This window comes from Herpailurus yagouaroundi, unplaced genomic scaffold, assembly GCF_014898765.1.
Source record: "Herpailurus yagouaroundi ecotype Mexico unplaced genomic scaffold, PumYag 186, whole genome shotgun sequence".
NCBI lineage: Eukaryota > Metazoa > Chordata > Mammalia > Carnivora > Felidae > Herpailurus > Herpailurus yagouaroundi.
In genome coordinates, this window is record NW_024412417.1 from 45489300 (window position 1) to 45511894 (window position 22595).

Consider the following 22595-nt stretch of genomic DNA (forward strand, 5'->3'; position numbering starts at 1 on the left):
GTTGTGACAAGTTACCACACAAACTTAACACAAACTGTCACGTTACAATTATGCAGGTCAGAGGTCTTAAAACGGGTCAGCAGGGCTGCGTTTCGTCGGGAGGCTGAGAGGAGAAGCGAGGTTCTGGCCTCTTCTAGCATCTTCTGGAGACTGCCTCGAACCTCTCTGCTTCCATTGTCACATCTTCCTGGACTCACACCCGATCACCCCCGTTTCCCTGGGAAGGATCCTTGGGACAGCAGCAGGCCCATCTGGATACCCCAGGGGCAACGCACTGCATGTCTGTGTCCCTCCAAACCGCCAAAGCAGGGACCCCGATCCAACCTCTGCGAGGTGAGGCGGTCACAAGGGAGAGGTCCTCATGAATGGGATCAGCACCCTCCTAAGAGGAGGCCAGAGAGCGGCTCCCCTCTTCCCACCACGCGAGGATGCGCTGAAAAGGCAGCCGTCTGCAAGCTGGAAGAGGGCCTCACTCGAACTGGACCATGATGGCACCCGATCCTGGACACCCTGCCTCCCCGAACTGTGAAAAATAAGTTCCTATTGTTTAAAGGCCACCCGTCCTGTTACAACAGCCCACGCAGACTAAAGCACTAGGACCGTCTCCCTAGCTCAGAGGAGCTTCACTTAATCACCTCTGCCTTGTAAGGAAACACACAGGTTCTGGGGATTAAGATGTAGATACCCTGAGAGGGGAGGGCATTATTCTACAACCATACCTTTTTTTTTCTTTTTTTTTTTTTAATATGAAGTTTATGGCCAAATTGGTTTCCATACAACACCCAGGGCTCATCCCAACAGGTGCCCTCCTCAATGCCCATCACCCACCCTTCCGTCCCTCCCACCCCCCATCAACCCTCAGTTTGTTCTGTTTTTAAGAGTCTCTCATGGTTTGCCTCCTTCCCTCTCTGTATAACTTTTTTTTCCCCCTTCCCCTCCCCCATGGTCTTCTGCCAAGTTTCTCAGGATCCACATAAGAGTGAAAACATATGGTATCTGTCTTTCTCCGTATGACTTATTTCACTTAGCATCACACTCTCCAGTTCCATCCACATTGCTGCAAAAGGCCAGATTTCATTCTTTCTCATTGCCAAGTAGTATTCCGTTGTGTATGTAAACCACAATTTCTTTACCCATTCATCAGTTGATGGACATTTAGGCTCTTTCCAGAATTTGGCTATTGTACAACCACACTTTTTAACCACTTACGACTGCACTGGGCCCTGGGGATAGAGAAAAAAATAAGGCAGAGACCCTGCTCCCGATGCCCCCATTTGGGGAAAGGCACCTGCGGACACATGGTAATGTCAGAGTGCAGCCTTAACCACAGGGGCAGGTACCAGGGGCCGTAAGACACAGAGAGGAAAGTAGTGTCTCAGGAGGTCAGGGAAGGCCTCTGGCAGACAGGATGCCTGGCCTGGGGCTGGGAGAACGAGCAGAGAGTCCAGGCTGAGAGAAGGGAGAAACCAGCCCTTATGCGACTCGGACAGTACACCCCGCCTCAGAGATCCCTGGTCCAAACCGAGAATCCACCGCCTTTGGGAGCATAAAACTATTGCCGTGTTTACGAATCAGAAACCCAAACCAAGTCTAGTCTGGGCTCTTTCGCTAATCGGCCACAAAATCTTGGGAAAGACACTCTACCTTCTCTGGGTCTGAGGATCCACATCAGTACTGGGGGGTCTGGGCTTTGGGGATCTCAAAGACCCTTGCAACTTGCAGATTCCAAAGTCTCATGGGGTTAGGTATTTTTCAGAGCAATCATTACAGATGTTCAGAACTGCACCTCCAAAATGATACTAAGAACAGTTAAGAAAACATTGAGATTAAAGCGGAAAATCAAACATGGCAAGACTGAATTTCCCCACATTTGCTGAGTGCCTTAAGTTACATAATGTTTGATAGAAGCTAGATCTTTAATTTCCCTAAAATATTAAACATTTCTACTCAGGAACTATGATGACACTCCCCACCACCATGTTATTAATATGCTCACTGGAGAAGGTCATTCAGTGAGAGCAGCAGGGGGAGGCCGCCCATAACACCATCCAAACAAGTGCCTCCCTCCGTGGGACTGAGCACAGGTAGAACCTTCACCCTATGTTGGCCAGTGGTGGCAGGGCAGGCCAAGGGCCCTCCTCACTGTGTGTCCTGAGCCTGCCCGGCTGGTGGCAACTGTCGGCTTGTCCGTGTTCATCCCCTAGAGCAGGTGCGCCCTGGGGGAGGTGCTGCCCACCTCCCTCTATACCACCTGTAGCTACGGTGTGGAGCTTGCTCCTCTCAGACCCTGGGCTCCTCACACGTGCAGACACTTAGAAAGGGCTGGGAATGGAGTACAAGGATTTACATACTCTTGTGTATCCTGAAATGTGCCCTTTGTGCTCGGAGGTCACAGCTGCTCCCCACAGGACAACCCTTTTCTCCAGAATAGACACCACGTCCCCCGAACAGAGTGGGGTCTGTACAAGCCCTACTGGGTCGGGGAGCACAAGCCTCGTGCACGGAGCTGCAGAACGTGGGGTGCCAAGGGGGCCCTGCCTGAAGTCCTATTGAAGCAGAAAATGCTGCCTCTGTGAATTTTTAATAGAAACACTTGCCAAGGACAAAGACCCCCAACGCACAGAAGCTTTGCCTCCCGGCCTCTGGGAGCCCCCGGCTGGCACGGGCTAACTAAGATTTTCCCATCAAGGTGTCCATTATCATTCATCAACCATAACCTCAGCTTCCTTGTTCTAGAAACATCCCCAAACACAAGGAGCAAATACAAATAATGCAATTACTTTTTAAAAATAGAGAAGAATCCCAGAGGGGAGAGAGGAAGCTCCATGTTAAGCAGGGAGTCTGCTGTGTGCTGAATACAGAGCAGGTTCACGAGGGATGATTAATTGGAAACAACAGAATTTCCTTTAACCTAATCGCCAGTAAGCAGCGCAGAAGGAAGCAAGGCAGACGGGCATCTGGGAGGGCAGCGCGGCCTCCGGGACGGCCTCTCCCAGCACAACACCCTGTGTTCTCACCGAGGGGGGCTCAGGGGGAGAGGTCCTTGGGATGCATCAATTATTGAGAAGAAGAAACATCTTCCAGAAAAATGGGCATACACAAGCAGGAAAGGTAAGGGTGCGGCCCTCCCCGCCCCTCCCCCAGGGGGCAAGGAGCCCATCCGGTTCTCCCTCTACCAGGCGGGCATAGGCCTTCCTCAGATCGCTGAGACGTCAAGGAAGTCTACCGAACCAGCCGCACAACACCGGGCAGGTGCCGGGTGTCCGTGCATCATGGTGCCTTTCTGGTTCTGCTACAGCCAAGCCCGAGAACAGAGAGCAGGCCGGTTTCTTCAAGCAGCAGGGTCGGGGGAGTCTGACGGGTGCTCAGTAAACCCCAGTTAATGCAACAAGGGGCCCATTTCCACACCAAGCACACGCACATCACGCCAGGCCAAACAGGCAGTTCTGTGTGCCTTCCTCAGCACCGTGGCCCCAGGAGAGCCCTCTGGGTATACACAGGAAGTAGGGAAAGAATGTAGAGCCAACTGTAACCAACGTGTTCACCCGAGGAAAAAGCAAGCATCCTCCGAAGAGGGCGAAGGTGAACCCAAGACATGCCAGGCTATGCAAGTGTGTGAGGCAGACAGAGATCATGGCTGTGTCCACACATCCAGTGTCCCTCCCTACGGGGCCATCCACCCCCGCCTCCTGGTGTCCCTCCCTACGGGGCCATCCACCCCCATATCCTGGTGCCCTTCCCTACAGGGCCATCCGCCCCCGCCTCCCAGTGTCCCTCCCTACAGGGCCGTCCACCCCCGCCTCCTGACCTCAGGCTGGCTATGACCTGCTAGACACAGAACACGTGGAAATGACAGGCCACATGTAAGCAGCATGCTCCCGAGCTGTCATGTGGCCTGTCCCCTTCCCTTCTCCCTCTGCCACAAAACCAGTGCGTCTTAGACAGAACGTGGGTCCTGAATGACAGCCCCACGAGCTGAGCTGCAGCCTGCCTGTCGTGCACACAGGAGGCCTGAGCAGGAAGCCATGGTTCGTCATGCTAAGTCACGACAATTCCGGGCCTTCTGCAACTGCACAGGACCTGAGCCTCCACTGCCGGGAGGCACATGGGGATGTCATTCTGTTCCCAACGGGCTGGGAGCCAACACAGAGATGTGACAAAAACGTGAGCCCTGCCCAAGGTGGCTCCCAGGGCAGGGACATGGAAGAGACACTGGCATCACGTGAGAGGCGGAGGGCACGTGGACACAGTCTTAAAGGACAAAGAGGTGGTTAGACAGATTGTGTGGTACACGGCGTCCCCAAGAAAGGACCACTGGCGCCATCCAGGCCCCAGCCCCCGTGATGCTCTACGTTGTGACGCTCCAACGCGACGTCCTTCTTTTTCGTTTCCTTAACTGGAACAGTATGAGGAGAAGAGAAGGGCAGGAACGCACACATTGTTTCCGGCTTTTAAAAATGTACAATGATTCTTATAAAACTGAACATACTTTGACCGTGTGATTTAGATACCACACACCTTGCTATTTACATAAAGGAGCTGGAAACCTCTGTCCACACGAAAACCCGCACGTGCATGTTTACAGCAGCTTTATTCACAATTGCCTGAATCTGGACACAACCAAGATGTCTTTCAGGTGGTGCACGGGTAAGCTGTGGTCCATGCAGACAACGGGTTATCACCCAGCGCCTCACGGAAATGAACTACCGCGCCACGAAGGAACCCTAAACACGCATCGCTAACTCAAAGGGGCCGATCCGAACGATTCCAACTACAGGACGTTCTGGAAAAGGCAAAACTAAGGAGGCAGCGAAAGGACTAGTGTTTATGAGGGTTGGGAGCACGGAAGGAGGAACAGGCAGAGTGCAGAGGATTTCATCATGGCGGATGCAGGTCATTTGCCCAAACCCACGGAACAAGCAACAGTAAGAGGTGAGACTCTCTTCCAGTACAAAGCCGGTCTCCCTGCAGGTGAGGGCGGTACAGGGACGTGGGCAGGTGCTCTGTTTCTCCTAAGAAACCCGCAGCCTTCGCCCTGGGGCCCTACGACCTCCCCACCTCTCAGGGCCGGCTTGTTATCTAGGTGTCCCCTGGCCCCCTCTCAGGAGTCTTAGGCTCTTTCCCGGCATGGGAAGTCCACTGTGTCCCCAGTGTGGAGTCTCAGGAGTGTCCACGACGACCCTGAGGTCAGATGGGAGGACGCGGCCACAGGCGAAGCAGGCCTCGGGCACGCCGTCCGCCAACTGAGTCACACGTTCAAGAAAGTAGCCACTGCCCACTCCCTCGGTCTCGTCCTACGGGGCCTTTGCCTCTTCTCCTCCGTGCTGCTGAGACAGAATGGCACTCTGAGGGTCTCAAGAGAAAAGAAGTAGACTCCCATTTACGGAGAGGTCCCCAAATCCTGCCCAGGCTCTATGCTGGGACTGGATTGCTGGTCATGCACTGCTCAGACCCACCTTGCCCGGCGGGCATGGTCACCGTCCCTGCTTTGTAGATGGCAGCACGGAGGCAAGGGCGAGCTCTCCAGCCAGGATCATGCAATGTGCAAAAGGTAGGACAACTGTGACCCAGGTCTCCAGGCCCCAGAGCTCTCGCCTTCCCATCGTTTCTGAAGTGGGGAGGTTATCAGCCACAAGCACGCTTCCGACAAAGGCCACGAGCTGTGACAGTAACTCACAGGCATTAAGAATAACGTTCATGGTTTCATGCATGTGCAGGTACATATAAACTCAGGTCCCTCACAGATCATACATCGCGCGTGTATAACACGTATGTCCTACAGGCATCCCTGGGAGATTCCAGAAGGCAGCTGGCAAGATGGCCACGAATGGGGAGAGGCCTGTTCCCACATGGAAACTCCACACCCAGGCTCCAGGAATGACACCCAACACGGTGTCCCTCCTGCCTGTCTTGCAGCCGCTCCCGTGACGCACTGACTGCCCGGTTGCCAGCCCTCCCCCCCAACCCAGCAGGAGGCTCTGTGCTGCCTGAGTCCCCGTGCCGGGCACACGGCATGGCTCCCGACTCGGTCAAAACAAATCGGCGAGGGGAGTTCCCGGCATCGCATACACAAGCCCAGCTCAGACCCTGGCTTGGACGCACACCTGCTGCGTCACGTGGGGTGAGTCACGTGATCTCACCGAGCCTCAGTTTCCTCGGCTGGCAAGTGGGGATCATCTGACAAAAGGGTGACAGAGGCGACCTGAGAGGACTGGAAGTCTGCTAACAGGCACGGCTCTCCAACGTGACCACATAGGGGAGAGCGTGTCAGCAAATGGTCAGTGCGGAAAGCCCTGGAACGTTCCCTCTGCCAAGGGCGGCAGGCATTACGGTTCGCGCCCTGGAGGCCATGCTGGCTTCCCTTCCATCTTGGGCAGGGGCCAGTGGCTAACAGGTCTTCGGACTTGATGTAAGTTCGCAGAGACTTTCTGAACTGACGCAAATTAAAGGCTCCATTTCGTCCACCCCATCTCACCCGGGTTTTGCCGCCAAGCACTCCCACAGGCGAGCACTGGGCCTTGTCGTCCAAGCTCCCAGCCGGTTTTCAACTGCAGTACCTCCCTCACGATGTGAAAAACGTTGTGTAAGCCACAGTCCGCGGAAGGACACGGCCATTCTCCTGGGCCGGAATTCACGTGCTAAGTCACATGCACACACGCACAGCACGCCTTTGACAAGATCCCCCGACCCAAGAGCAAAGTCGCTAGACCGGTTTCGGGGCTGCCGATCCAGGACGTGCCCGCCTGGGGGGCCAGCCTGCCGGGTGCACCCCGTGCCCAGCAGGCAGGCCCGGGTAAACCTCCTACAGCCCCTTCCACTTCTCCTCCAGCCCGGAGTGGGGTTTGCGTTGCATTCCTGGGCTGCAAAGACGTGTGATGTCCAACCCGAGGAAACACAGCGCCAGCCAGGCCCCAACAGAAACAGCAGATGCCCAGAGCCCCGCAGAGGGTCTACGCCCCGACTCTCTGAGCTTTCACGGTGAGCAAGCCCCAGCAGGGCCGGGACAGCCAGGTCCCAGCAGCCTGAGGTCCCCTGTGCGGCTCCAGAATGCCCTTCCTGGGAAACAAGGGATCGCTCGGCCCTCCCACTCTCTCCAAGGAAGACCTGTTCCCTTTCTCCCAGCAGGGAACAGAGTAACAATGGCCAAATTTTCCAAGGGCCCCGCAGGGTACCTCAGCCCTGGCTTCTGTTCTCTCACGGGACCTAAAGAGGTCCCCGTCTGCGGGGCTGGAGGCTTCACAAGGCCCGAGCAGCAAGCCCCAGGTCAGAGACCGAGGACTTGGCAGTGGGAGAGACGGACCTTTGGCCCCCCGTCCGGTTCTCCTTGCCCAAGGTCAGAGCGGCATTTCTGCTTGGCAGGAAGCCAGCCTGTGGCCGCAGCCTGTGCAGCCCACCGAGCCCTCCCCCAGCCCGCTCCGACCCTGCATTCCCTGGGGGACTGAACAGCAACACCATCCACCCAGCTGTCCGAACAAGATACTTCCTTCCTCGTCACACCCACCCCCAAGCCCTGCCAACTCTCCCTCCCTCCCGAGGGGTCTAGGGCCCAGCCTCTCCTCGCAGCACAGAAGGCACCCCAGTCGCACCCACTACCTAGATCAGGACCCGGGCTCTCTCCAGCTGTCACCCCTTTCCAGACACTCCCTAGAGGCCAGTCTGACACTGTCCCACCTAAAACGCCCTTGTGACCGTCCCTTCCCCTCCAGAACAAGACCCGGCTGTGGCTCACAGGCCCTGCTGCCTCTCTGGCCTCCCCCTGGCCTCTCCTCTCTGCCCGTGCAGCCCCAACCCAGAACAGTCCCCTGCCGCCTGCTGGACCACCCAGCGTGTTCTCCTGGCCTAGCAGCCCCGTCTCCCATCTGCCCTGGTCTGGCCGGCTCCTTCTTGGCCCCAGGCTCCCGGGAAGATCTTCACGGAGACACTGTCCACAGCCACCCCACCCCACCCCGCCCCGCCCCCAGCTGGCCAGGGGATGGGCCCCGGCACTCACATCCCCTGCCCCGAGCCCGACGCCAGGGTGGGTGGTCAGTCTGCACAGTGCTCTGTGCGACACAGCCAAGTCTCGCCCTCAGCTCTTCTGACAACAGCGAGTCTGGAACAAATGGAAACAGGAATGAAGGCCAAAGGTGTCCATTATAGATTTATGGACTGGTGCCTACACATCCCACTGCCACCCAACCCCCACGCCCACAACCCTCCACCAAATCCTTCAGAGACCTTACTGAAGTATGTTAAAGGGACGCGGTCTCTAACCACTTGTAGATTATCCACGGCACAGCTCTGATGCGAGGGTGAGCCCCAAACTTAGAGGACCACTTTATCCTATAGGGGATAAAATGTGGCATCTTCTTGCCAGTTTCCCCCACAGGAATAGGTACACAAGACGGAGGTAAGGAGAAGAATCACGCCTTAGGAGGACACACCCAGGATGCCCTTCGGTACATTAGAAAAGCGTGTCCCCCTCCAGGCGGGCACGCTGCAAACGCCACTCCCCCTGTGCAGGCCAATTAGAGGAAGGCACTCTCTCCCCAACGCTGACACCGGCCCTGACAGCATTCCAGACCACAGTGTGGGTGGAATTTCAGACCCCCCCGGGCCAGGGACAACTTACACAAGGTACCGACTATGCCGTCACATGCCACGGCCCCAGTTATGACTCAACCAACTCAAAGCAACGCTGGTCCCTGAAGCCCTGACCTCAGCATCTGAGGCCGGATCCCTGGAGCAACAGAGAGAATGAAGATCTCAGACCCCCGAGAGAGGACACTGTGAATGACACTGCAGCCAGCCCACTGTTACCCCACTCACCACCAAACAGCACCCGAGCACCTACTACGTGCTGGACGCTGGCCCAAGGAGGGGAGACATCCGACAACAACCACGACACAAACACGGCTCTCAAACAATTCCCCACGTGGCCCCGGCGGTTCCAGCACTTGCCACAGGGGAGAGTCACAAATCCTGGTGTCCTAGCAGCACCCAACCAATCAGGTCAGGACACGAGATTAGGAGGGGGGGAAGACGGGCATCACTTTATTAGAGAGGTCCTTGTCATTACAGTACACAGCAAAGCTCGGGGCCTTCTAGTCTGGCAGGAGTGAGAATAAGAGAGACCACCGAGACCCCGTGGACATGCAGAAGAGCAGGACGTTTCTAGCAGGGAGACCAGGGGGTGTAAAGCAGGCGTGACACTACATCCTGCAGGTGCCCCCTCTGCAAGCCACAGCTCTGCTCTCCCAGCCGCCCAGGGTGCGGAAGGAGGAAGCAGGACATAGGGGAAGGAGGCACGTGCTCCCTCTAGGGCTTCCTGTGGCCTCCTGAGGGTTGTCCCTCTGCCCTTGGTTCTAACAGGTACAGTCCCACAACGTGGCACCTCCCTCTGAGACCCCAGACTCCAGGCATCCTCAGAGTGCCGTGTGTCGGCCCCACGCCCGCAGTGGCCGGCTTCTAACTAATAATCCCAGTCCCCTGCCTTGGCCACCAGTACCAGGGACGGTGAAGCTCCCTGCAGCAGCGACACCGGCTGCCTCGCTGGTCCGTTCTACGCTCACAGTTACCTAGTTACCAACCTCACACCTCGGTAACAATTCCTTACATCAAATCCTCTCTGTGGCTTCTGACTCCTGATGACGAGAACTTTCTCTGCCTCAACATCAGACACCATCGAGAAGCCAGGGAAATGAGGTTCCAAATAACAACTAATCACCTAAGCAACACTCTGGTACAGTCATCTCCCCCAAAAGGAAACACAAGACCTCAAGTGCATGCCCTTCACCCACCAGCCACGGCGGCTGGACTGGTGGGAACCGTTTTCAAGGCGTGACACGGGAGTACTGAAAAATAACCACGTGCCACCTGCGGAGCGCCCACTGTAGGTCGCGGGTGACGCCGTGTACTCAACACGGCTTAACGCTGGCATTTGTAACCACCTCTGACAGGCATTACTGTTCCCATTTTAAAGAAAAGCACTGGGACCTCAGACCATAAAAATCCTCGAAGGGAACACAGGCAGTAATTTCTTTGACATCGGCCGAAGCAACGATTTTCCATATATGTCTCCAGAGGTGACGGAAAATGAAAGCAAAAATAAACTACCAGGACCCCATCAAAATACAAAGCTTCTGCACAGCAAAGGAAACAACCCACAAAACTAAAAGGCAGCCTGCAGAGTGGGAGGAGACATTTGCGAATGGCATATCCGATAAAGGGTTAGTGTCCAAAATATATAAAGAACTTCTAAAACTCAACACCCAAGAAACAAATAATCCGATTAAAAAATGAGAAGACGTGAATAGATGCATTTCCAAAAACAACATACAAATGGTCAACGGACACATGAAAAGATGCTCGATATCACTCATCATTAGGGAAACACAAACCAGAAGTACAATGAGATACCACCGGACACACGTCAGAACGGCTAGAATTAACGACACGGGACACAACAGATGCTCGCTATGATGCAGAGAAAGGGGAGCCCTGTGCACAGCAGATGGGAATGCGAACCAGCACAGCTACTCTGGACAACAGGCCGGAGGTTCCTCAAAAAGTTTCAAGAGAAAACAAACTACCACCTTACAACCCAGCAATTGCACTACTAGGTATTTACCCAAAGGATACAAAAATACTGATTCAGAGAGGTACACGCACCCGGATGTGCATAGTGGCGCTCTCAGCAATAGTCAAATTATGGAAGGAGCCCAAATGCCCGTCGGCTGGTGAATGGATAAAGATGTGGTGCGTGTACACACACACACACACACACACACACACACACACACACACGCTAGAATGTTTCCCAACCATCAAGAATGAAATCTAGCCATTTGCGATGATGTGGATGGAGCCAGAGAATATTATGCTAAGTAAAACAAGCCAAGGACAAATCCCCTATGATTTCACTCATATGGGGAACAGAACAAAGGAGCAAGGGGAAAAAAAGAGACTCTGGGAGGCAAACCGAGAAATAGATTCTTACCTCCAGAGGACAAATGGATGGTGACCAGGGGAGGTTGCGGGGGGGGGGGGCAGGTAAGAATGGCAGTGGGCATGGAGCAGGGTACTTGCTGTGATGAGCCCCGGGTGTTACACAGAATCACTACATGGATCGCTACGTGGTGCACCTGGAACTAGTATTATGCTGCACGGTAACTACCCGGAATCTAAATAAAAGCAAAATAAAGGAACAAAGAAAGAAAAGCACTCAGAATTCACCAAGGGCCACACCACTTGCCCAAGACAGCGGAGGGAGCCAGCAGCTAAGCCTGGACGCGGGCTCGGGGCGGCCCCAGGCCAGTGGCCGCTCAGCCTTGGCGCACGAGACCCCCCGCAGCCACGGGCGGGCCGTGTGTGAGGAGGGGCCGCGTCCCGCACCGGAGGGAAGACCCCCGTCAGGAACAACGTGGCACAAAGCCCAGCGGAGGCCCCGCATCTGAGACTTTTCAGGAAGAGAAAGCCGCGTGGCGCACGGAACAGACCAGTCATCTTTTTCTGCTCTCGCCAAAAGCACCTCGCCCATCACCTGAGTCAGCAGAAGGCTGTGTCTTCCAAGGGGCCAACTCTGTAGCCCACCTGCTCCAGGCTGGACTCCGGCATTTCTCCTCGCTGCCCGTTAATCGTCAGGGGCTCCTCCTGAGCAACCAGAGGCAGAGCCGGGTGGTGGAAGCCTCCCTGGACGGGGAATTTAACACCCTGGGTTCTAACATCACTCTACCCAGGGCCTGCTGGATAGACTTGAGCCTCAGTTTCCCCATAAGTCAGGTGAAAGACGAGAACACATCAAGATGCTTTCTCCTTGCTTCTGGAAGCTGTTTCTAATGGACTCTCCCAGATTCTCTCCAGTTTTCAAGCAAATCCCCAAAGCCCTCCACTCAGAACGTGTCAGGAGACACCGCCCAGGTCAAGGGCACAGGCTCGTCCACCGCAAGGGGCAGGGTATGCTGCCCTGGCCAGGAGGCAAGCAGCAGTTACAAACATGAGTGAGGAGCCCCCAGCACGAGCTCGGGCCCACACAACGAGGTGTGCCCTGCGGGACACACAAGGAAAGGTCCTCAGAGCATCTGAAGAAAGTGAAGAGGAAAAATAAGGTTGCAGGCAGTTGAGCGGTGCACCCAGTGTTTGGGCTTGGGCTGTTCCAGGCTGGGGTACACAGGAACCTGCTACACGATAGCAGGTAGGACCACGCAGAGCTCACGGTCACCCGCTTCCAGGGGCAGGCGCTCAGTGGCTACAGGTGCCCAGGGTGGGGGATGTGGGTGCCTGGGGATGGGGGGAATGCAAGTGCCCCGGGGGGATGGGTGGTATGGGTGTCTGGGGGTGGGGGGGGGACACATGTGCACGGTGGGAGAGTGTGGGTGTTGGGGGTGGGGGGGTGCAGGTGCCCAGGGTGGGGTGTAGGTGCCCGGGGATGGGGGGGACCCATGTGCCCCTGGGGGGTGCTGTGGCTCTCTGGGGATGAGGGGACGCATGTGCCCCAGAGGGTGGTGTGGGTGCCTGGGGATGAGGGGACGCATGTGCTCCAGAGGGTGGTGTGGGTGTCTGGGGATGGGGGGACGCATGTGCTAGGGGGCCTCACTCTGCCAGCACCTTCCCTGCCTCTAAGCGCCTGTGAAGACTTTCATGAGATCACAACCGAAAGAACTGGGGAGGAAGGGCCCCTTGCTGGTCACCTCTCTCAGCTGGACTTCTCGTCTGCTAAGAAGGGGCGGTGACAGTGAGGAGGACGGCAAGGCGGGAGGAGACCCCGGAAGGCGAGCAGCGGTGTGACTGATTCACGTAGGCGCTGGCACAGCAGCACTTGCTGTCACCCCTACGTCCACTCATTCATTCCCATGGCCAACGTCTTCTCTCCTGTGACCAAGGAAGAATGAAAACCCAGGGGAGGGAAGAGGCTTGTCTGAGACCCCTCAAGAGGCAGGAGAAGAGCTGAACCAGAGACGGCCCGCAGGGCGGACACAGCTCTGGGCCGCAGCTGGAGCCCGCTCACAGATTAGCAGGAGATGTGGGGTTTGGGGGGGGCCACCTGGCCCTCTCTGCCACCGGAACAGTGTCCAGGCGAGGCTTCGGAGCACCGGGGCGCAGCGTGCTCTGGGAGCCCCTCCTGCCCTGTGGCGGGAAGGCCACTCTAGCATGCCCGTGACAGGGCAGACCGCTCACCGCCAGCCAGCAATGGGTCCTCCCAGGGAGGCCCCATCTGGACATGCTGCTACACAGGCGGGGCCTCTGCGTGGGGCAGGGGACAGCGTGGGACAGCCTGAGGCACGGAACATCCTATTACCAGAGTTTTAAAAAGATGCGTACGTAAGTGAGGGTGGTCATGAAATTTAATTTTAATGGTTTGACAATTAAGCAAAAAAACACATTAATTACCATCTCAATTCTCCAGTAAATTTGCTGCTGGCAGCATCGTATTTTCTTAAGAAAGTTTATGCTGTTTCACGGTGAAAGCTTTCTACTGTTTCTAGTTGTCATCTGCAATCAGACAGGAGGGATGCCCAACTCTGGGGGACACGGCCCCGGGAACTGCAGACGGCCCCCGCAGAGAGGCACTGTGGCCAACAGGCGGGCTTGGCTCCGGGGGCACCTGACTTCCGCCCGCCTTGGCCAGGCGTGGCCTCTCTTGTGCAGAAGCAAACGTGCGTAGTGCTCTCACTGGAGCTGCTGTGAGGTATGGAGACGCCACGGCCTGACAAAAGGGGTGTCTGTGGTACACAGCCCTTGGCTAAATATGGTGTTGCTGCGGGCACCCAGCTAAGGCAGGGGGACAAGGTTGTGAAGGTGACCACTGATGGCGGGGAGCCCCAGGAAATGCAATCCCTACGGGCCAGGCGTCACGATTCACGTTTGGCAAAAGTGAGCTTAACTCGCGGTCCCTGATTACAGGACTGATGCACCGGCCATGCCCCAGACACTCATAAGGTGAGCGAGGAGTCACTGATTTCCAGAGGACCCTCCAAAGGAGAGTTCAGGAAAGGGAGGTGGTACTTTCTACATCCATTTGCTGAAATGCTCTATTTTAAGCTGAAAGATTGGGAAGATATCTCTAAGACACATGGTCACAAAAGTGGTGTTTCTAAGCTAAGCACAAGAGCGTTTCATCCATCAAGAGCTCTCTCACAGTATTCCCGAGAGCACGCCGTGCCTGCACTTGTACGGCAGCCCAAGCTCACTCCTACTCCGCTGTTCTGCTCCACATCAGCACCCCTTCCTCCAGGAAGCCTTCCCAGCCGCCCCTCATCCTGTCTGGGCCAGATTTCTGACTGCATGCTTTCACCTCCCCTCACTGTGCATGCCGACTGCCTGATGGTATGCCTCGATTCCACACCAAAAACAGAGGGCAGGGCGATGCCACCTTCCCTCACCGTCTCACCTGCTGGCCAGGCCCGCCACCAGCCCAACACTCTGGGAGTATTTGTGAAATGAATTCATGAACACCTTGGAAGCCAAAATCCGAGCAGCTTCTCCATCTTCCCGGCCTTCTAATGGCCTTTACACTTGATAGGGGACCTCACAGGGCTGGTCACACACAGAGCACAAGGGGAGAGGAACAGAACCTCTCTCAACCTTCGGTCACCATTGCAAGGACAGCTGTGAGCCAGATAAATGAGAGGCCCACCGAGTGATTGTGAACACCGGACTCTTCACTTATCTATCAAGTGCAGACAACGCCTCCGTCGAGTGACCTTGAGGACATGAGTGCCTAACTCCCAACACACAAGCCCAGTAACTGTGCCTTCCATTGTTTCTTCCACCTGGAAGCACGTTGTTCCTTCGTGCTCCTGAGGACATACGCTTCCGGTACTGGGTAGAATGAGGTCACCTCTTCTACTGGTGGGGAGCAGAGGCAAGCACCTCAATCTAGTGGAGGGGTCCCCCTCCTGGAGGACAGGCCACCCTTAAGAGAAAGTCAAATGCCTGTTGACCCAGGGATGCCTGGGCTCTGGGCAGGGCAGTAACAACGCCACACTAACCCAGCACCCTGGCCATTTAAGACTAGGCCATCTCTAGCACAATGTGCTGTCCATCCGCCCACCTCCGGGGTGGCCGTGGGAACATCACCTACAGGCAGAGGGATTAACGCGGAGTCCAAGAACCACTGCGCACTCACCTGCGGGCAGAGCCCAACCCCACGTGGGAGCTTGACCGCAGAGAAGCCTCCTTCTTCAGCCCTGGGCAAAGCATGAGGTATGGTGGGGATGGTTCCTCATGGGCAAAGGGAAGAGGCAGGACACTGGCTGAGCTCAGGACTCCGGGAAGAGACGGGACCCTGAGGACACGGCCTGGATACACAGGGACGGCGTCCCAGCCAAGGTCTGCCAGGTGCTGCGAGGCTCCACCGTACCTGCTCCCTCCACCAGAACTGCTCTGTGAGAACCCAAGAGCTGCGATGCCCGCCGCAGGGGTAGAGGGTGTGTCTGATGTGGTCCGGGGAAGGCCAGGGAGGCTCAGAAAGCAGAAAGGAAGCACCTCCCTGCGCCCCACAAACACCGAGCTCCCTGGCACTCAACACTGGTTAGTGGGGACAGTGGGACCAGAGCCAAACAGGACCTCCCAGACCAGTGGCTCACCACTCGCACCCGGGCCAGCAAGATGCCCCGTTGGGCAGGGAAGGTAGAGGCGCCTGGCTGGCTGCAGGGGACGCTCATCGCCTGCACCTCACACCTGCTCCTGCTGGGAGGGGCCCCTGTTTATCCCCACACTCCCGGAGCCCGAGGCAGGTACCACAGAGCAGGTTCTCGAAGCACCAATGCTTATTGGGTGAATATTTTATGAATGAATAGAGAACGTGTGAGCTAGGAGCATTGAGAAATGAGAATTTAAGCACAGGGCTCGATAACGAGCAAGCCTGAAGCACAAGACTAATTTGTGATTATCTGCGAATGGGACTGCTAACATCATTCAGCCTTCCATCCATGCGAACGATCCAGGAGAGAACGGGCTTAACTTAAGTTTCTAATTTTTAACAACAGGTTTCACGTCAGTGTCAGAAGACGGCCAGATTTACATCCCCTGGGGCCTCAGACCGCATCCAAACATCCAGACAAAGACAAGGCAGAGAGCAGAGAGCAGACAGCGTCCTCCACAATCTGGAGAACAACACTGGGCCCAGGCAGCTGCTGGGGGTGTAGACCCCAGGATGCGCCGGCGCCCTACAAAGCAGCCGGTCCTGCGCCGGGCGCCAGGCGCATTCAGCCGCGACCTGTGTGCAGGTGCAGCACGTGAGCCCCCGCACAGCCATCCCCACACGGCAAGTCATCTGCAGGGGACCGGACAGACACCTCCAGGGGGAGTGTTCCGGGCTCCTCTCAAAGGCAGGCCATGAAAGGCCCCAAGTCACTGGACCTCAGGCCTCTAGCTATCAGCCTAAACTGTCCTGCAGTGGGGACCCCAGAGCCTGACCCTGCATCCGTGTGCGTCATCAGCAATAATCACATGACACAGCAATACTTTGGAGCAGCCTCAGAGTGGATTAGCGTGGACACAGACAAAGTGGCGTATTCGTGCAATGAAATATAAATACCAGTTGAAAGGAGAGAAGCAGATTTATACTTAGCTCCGAAGCGGAATGCTGATTTAAAGTTATAAAAAGATGCATTTTTAAAAAGACATATGCGATATAGAACCGCTTGTCATAAAAAACTCTGGAAGTAATGTTTGGTTGTAGATATAAATACAATAAAAGTAGCAAAACATGGTATGAATGATTCCATCGCCTCCAAGACAGCAATTCCCCACCGAGGAGGGAGGGAGGAAGGAATAAAGACGGCAGTCCAGGGAGGAGGGCTGAGCTACTCCTGCACTCAATTTTTTCCAGCATTTGCTTAGGAAAAATGTCAACCGTAACGCTGAAAGAAATCTCCCGTGAACATCCCACAAGGCCCTTGGAAGAGTCCACCGTCAACAGTTCACTCCATGTGCTTTCCGGCTCCTCTCTCCACGACCAGCCCCTTGACCCATCATTAGTGCTTCTCAGACCTTCCAGAGATGCTGCCGACGGTGGGCGGCCCTCCACAACCGATCTTCAGCTAGAGTTCAACATGTGTACAGTTTTTCTTTCGAGGTGACGTTGACTTACAACGGAACGTGCCAGTCTTAAGTGCACAGGTGCTGAATTTTAACAAATGAGAACCCGTGTGTGGCCCACACCCAAAAATCAAGTTGTACATGACCCCCCAGGAAACACCTGTGCCCCTTCCTGCTTGACCCCCAGCCCAGCCCCTGCAGAGGCAACCGATGTGCTGCTTTTCCCACAGTGCACCAGTTTGCTCACTCTGGGATTTCAGGCGAATGGAGTCCCACGGCGCCTGCCTCCCTCGGGGAGACCTCCCTCACTCAGTGCTGTGTTCCTGGGATTCACCCTACTGGCTGCGTATTGGTAACGTGTCAGGTCTGGTTGCTGAGCATTCCCCCACTTGCAGGAGAAATGCCACCCTTTGCTTATCCACTTTCCTGTAATGGACATCTGGGCTCTATCTTTTGGCTACGAACATTCTTGTGTAAGTCTTTTTGTGAATAAACATTTACATTTTTCTTGAATAAATTACTGGATTTGGAACTGCTGGGCACAGGGTAGGTGTACGTTTAGTTTTCTAAGAAACCGCAAACCCTCCTGAAAGTGGTCGCACCAGCTCATCCCCCCACCGAGGCGGGCGAGTTCCGGCTGCTTCACATCCTCACCAGCATCCAGCACCGTCCGTGTCTTTAAACGCTCTGATGAATGTGGAGTGGTGTGGCTTGAAATTATAATTCCCCCACCGACTGTGTTCATGTCAGTTTTTTTTTAAGCATTTTATTTCCCTAAATAAAGAGGAAGACACAGACAAGACTGACAGAGGAAGAATGATGAAGTGAAGGAGTGAGGAAGAAAGATAGGAAGAGACAGAGATCTGGGGCCAATACGACCAAGTGCTAAAATCTGGGACATGCGTGTGCCGGTTTCCAAATTATTTTCTTTCTGTGGAAAGTATTTTGCAATTAAACATAAAAATTGCATTCCATTTCCATCTCATCCCAGCTATAATTCCGTCTATACCATACGAGCTGGGCTTGGAGACACAGGTGCCGACGTGAGCAGAGGCCCCGCGGGCAGGGGGTTGGCCCGGGGAAGGGCTCCCCACGCAGAAGAGCTTCCTCCTAAAGTCCACCTGCCTCGGGACATGCCCTGGGGGCCCTGGCTTTGCTCGGGTCAGCGCTCACTTCCAACTCTGCTCCTGCTGGACCAGGGCACGTCCACAGCTCGGTGGAGCCCCGTCTTTGCCATCTGGGGACTGGGAGTGGGTGGCACCACACCCCTCCCGCAGGTCTGAGCCTGGCCTTTTTGCGGAATTCTTCCAAGGGACTTCCCGGTACTACCGATGCAGGCCCCACAATCAACATCAACTGTTCCCAGATACAGCTTCGAGAATTTGCCAGCCAAGGCAGGCCCAGGCGCCACAGCGTCCAGATGCGGCTCCCGGAAGCACGTGCCACTGCTTCCTTCCACAGACACCCCGTGGCTTTACTTCGACTCGACACCTGCCTCCAATTCGAAGCCACTTCAGGTTCTTTCACTGAACCTTGCACGGAGAGACAGGCAGACAAGCCCGTCTATCCTCTGGGGGCTCAGAGGGAGGGTTATCTCTCTTTTTTTTTTTTTTTTAATTTTTTTTTCAACATTTATTTATTTTTGGGACAGAGAGAGACAGAGCATGAACGGGGGAGGGGCAGAGAGAGAGGGAGACACAGAATCGGAAACAGGCTCCAGGCTCTGAGCCATCAGCCCAGAGCCCGACGCGGGGCTCAAACTCACGGACCGCGAGATCGTGACCTGGCTGAAGTCGGACGCTTAACCAACTGCGCCACCCAGGCGCCCCTTGAGGGAGGGTTATCTCAAGGTGCTTCCGAGTGAGGAGACGGAAGCAGGGAGAGGCAGGACGCGGGGACACTCACCGCTGACACTCGCCGGCGTGCAGGATGAGCTCCTCGTTGCCGCGAGCGCTGACCGTCAGCTCATGCTCCGTGGAGTTGAAGATGTCTAGGAGCAGGTGGCACTGGCGGGTACTGTGTGGAAGACAAGGGAAAGTTGAGGATCTTCTGGGAGCCCGAGAGGAGAGCTACTTGGCCTTTTCTCCCCCCCAAAGGCCTCCCGTTTCTTGAGGATATCAGAGGAGCAACGGATCAAACTGTCACGTGCCCCGGCATGAAGGGTTACAGAGGCTCACTCTGCAAAACAGGTTGGGGCATCAGATCCTCCCTGGCCCCGGGGACACACGCCTGTAATGCAGCGTGCCCTTTACAAACAAAATGGCCCTGGGACGGTAAGCGGAGTTCTCCAAGCCTCGCACGCGTGAGGCCTCGAACACCGGATGCAGAAGTAAGACAGCGGCTGGCAAAGCGCTTGGTGCACACACAGTGCCTGTCAATGAACGGCGCGTCCACGTTGCAACCCCGTTGCCGGGCCTGCAGGGCTCCCGCCGGGGCCTAGCGAGGTGCGGGGCGCTGGCACGTGGAGCCCACCTCGCGGGGCGGGGGGCCCGGGGGTGCGCGCCTACTGGGAGCCTCACACAGACTGCACCTTCCTTACTCTCCCCCACACTCCTGACACCAGCAGCCCTGTTCTCTCTAGTCCAGAAGGTAACAACGCTCAAGTCCCAGTGCCCCCGCCACAGCAGAAGTCCAGGAGCCACAGTGTTAGCCAGTGAGGACAGGAGACCTTCTCTCCCAGCTAAGACAGCCCGGCCCCCCCAAGAAGAGAAGGTGGTCCCCTCTTCAGCCTCCCCATTCCCACGCCCCACCTGCCTCGACAGGAACAGGATGCTGAGCAGTCCAGCACCCACCGGGAGGCGTGGAAGCTGTGGATGCGAGTGGGGCCGGGAGGATTCTGGGAGGCCAGGACATGTGCAGCAGCAAAAGCAGCCCCTGGGCGCCTCCTGCCCGCCAGACTCCTCAGCTGCACGCGCAAACAGCAACCGCACACGTGCCGTCTGGGTCAGTCACCATTTGGTAGGTTTCCATTACACTCGAAAGCTCGTCTGAAGCTTGCCCAGTGTCTTAAATACCAAGTGTCACAGCGGGCACACGACAAGGAGCCAGTGTTTGCTCATGTGATAGGGACAGCCATACCCACGACTGGAGCAGACACAGATGTCCGCAACAGAGGCAGAAATGGTTCTGGAGTGAGGCAAGCACTTTTTCATAGGAGGAAAAAAGGCCTCAGAAGAAGATCTGTGCTTGGGGTCTTCTTCAGCTTGGTAGGTCTTCAAAACATGACCCTCCAGCACCTGGGGGCTCAGTCAGTCAAGGGCCCGACTTCGGCTCAGGTCATGATCTCCTAGTTCATGAGTTCGAGCCCCGCGTCAGGCTCCATGCTGACAGCTCAGAGCCTGAAGCCTGCTTCGGAGTGTGTGTGTGTGTGTGTGTGTGTGTGTGTGTGTGTGTGTGTCTGCCCCTTGCCTGCACACACTCTCTCTCTCTCTCTCTAAAGTAAATAAACATTAAAAAAAAAAAATGACCCTCCAAAGGGCATCAAAGTTCTCAAGTTTATGTCTCAAGGTTTTGTTGGTAGCACAGGAAGGTGGGAGGGCAAACATCCCGTGTGTGAGGGCTGCCTGCACTTCATTTCACCTCCACACCCTTGGGAAGCTGTCCTCCCCAGACCCGTTTATAGGTAAGGAAAGTGAGGCTCAGGGTATGGCCACCAACACCAGTGAGGCGGCCAACACCCAAGTCTTACAACTCAAAATCCTTTGCTTTTCAGGGTAGAGGGAGTCAAGTATTCTAAACTTCATTGTCTGCTCTTTCCAGAGAAGGGATCTGAGGGGGGGAAGTGTGCAGTCACCTGGCCAGGGACGCACACACCCACATGCGCACCGCCATCATCATCACCAGGCTACGGGGCATCTGTGAAATACCAGCTCTTCAAGATGTGCACTTGTAAACCCACTCTCAGGGAAGGAAGGTAAACCTTTCTCATTCCTGCTGTTTCTGTGAGACAGTGCCCCACACGTCTTCAGAGAAGCAGGTTCACGTTGGTTGATTCTAGGTTCCTTGGGTGGGAGTGTTTTCCCCAGAGGTACGGCACTTGGAAAATATTCATTAGCTCTGACAGCTGCATACAAGAGGCGTCTTCACTCCGCTCACAGAAAAATGAGCTTTCAAGAATGAAGATCTATTCTGCCTTTGTCATAACTTCATGAAATCTTTAATCACAGCAAAATCTTTCATCAGGAATGGGAATTCGTAAAACATTTATCAGAGGAGGAAAATTGAAGTGATTTTTTAGAGCAGGAAGAAAAGACTCAGATATATGTGGTTTTCACTCACAGAATGTTAGAGAACCGCATGGGAATGAACACCAGTCCGTCATGCTCGTGTGTCCTCTTTCCTCTGACTCACTGAGTGTGGGGGCCTCTTGACATGGTGTTTCTATTCCCCAGGAGTGTTGGAGTCATGATGTACTGGAAGACCTTTACTTTCCATCATTCATAAATTAATTTCCTCAACTGCAGCAGCATTTTGTACCCACCATAATGTCCTTTACTCTGGTGTATCTTTCCATACACTTTGGATGATTTTCTTAGGTTTTACGATCCATTTGAGCACATAGCTACTTTTAATCCCAGCTTGCTTTGCTTTGTTTTGTCTTCTTTTTTTGTTTGTGTTTTTCTGGATCCATCTTTATGAAGTATAGGGAAACCCAGGAATACTTCCTGGAAGAACTGGCCCATCTGCCTGGGAAGGGGATGATGCTGTCATGTAGACAGGAGACACACATTCCAGGCAAAGACAGCCGTGTGTGTGTGTGTGTGTGAAACCACCTCAATTGAGTTAGTATGTACTGTTTCCTCTGCTGAGGGTTAGGAACTGTGTTACTTCATCTAACACATACAAACATCCACTGAGTACCTGCTGTGTGTCAGGCACTGTTTCAGGCACTGGGAGTCTGTATGAGAGTAACGAGAAAAATTCACCTCCACCTTCATGGAAATCACAGTGTTGTGATGGGAGAGGGCTGGGAAAGAGGAGGTGAGCTTACAAAATGAAACGTTTAGTCATTTTGTAAAATGAGGAAAACCACACTCAAAAGGCTGTTGAATAGTAGGTGAGGACACAGACCCACACAAATCAGTAACTTTCGTATATGCCGACAAGAAACGATTACCAAATCATTGTGTTAAGAAAGTGTATTTACAATAGCAATGCACTTAGGAATAAATCTTTTTAAAAATGTTTTCAGGACATTCATGAAGAATGGTTTTAAGGTTTTATGGATTGGTATTGAAGACAATGAATAAATGCAGAAATGGATTTTGTTCAAGGAGGGGAAGACTTAACTTTTTTAAAAATACGTCCCCACTTTATAAATTTCTAGAAATTCAATGAAACACAATACAAAATCCCAACAGAGTTTCAGTTTTGGTCAAAACTATTCAAAATACTGCTTCTAAAATTTATATGTAAGACCAAAGGGCGAGTAACATACAGAACAATGGTCAGGATGATGTTTGGAAGGGAGCTGGCCAAACAGATATCAAGAACTGTTATAAAGCTGGAGTCATGAGGACAGTGATGCTGGGGGCAGTGATATACCAATACATCAGTGGAAAAAAACAGGCCCC

At 54.6% G+C, this 22595-nt stretch overlaps 1 protein-coding gene across 6 annotated transcripts in view; it reads right to left on the reverse strand.

Annotated features, from left to right (window-relative positions):
- TRAPPC9 (trafficking protein particle complex subunit 9) overlaps nucleotides 1–22595 on the reverse strand; it is a 578288-nt gene that overhangs the window by 171863 nt on the left and 383830 nt on the right. For 5 of the 6 annotated variants that reach the window (XM_040494495.1, XM_040494496.1, XM_040494498.1 and 2 more), the window contains one exon: nucleotides 18928–19038. The exons of the other annotated variant lie outside the window; for it this stretch is intronic. In XM_040494495.1, coding sequence (XP_040350429.1) covers nucleotides 18928–19038 — 111 coding nt within the window. The remainder of the gene's footprint in view (nucleotides 1–18927; nucleotides 19039–22595) is intronic. 6 annotated transcript variants of the gene reach the window in all.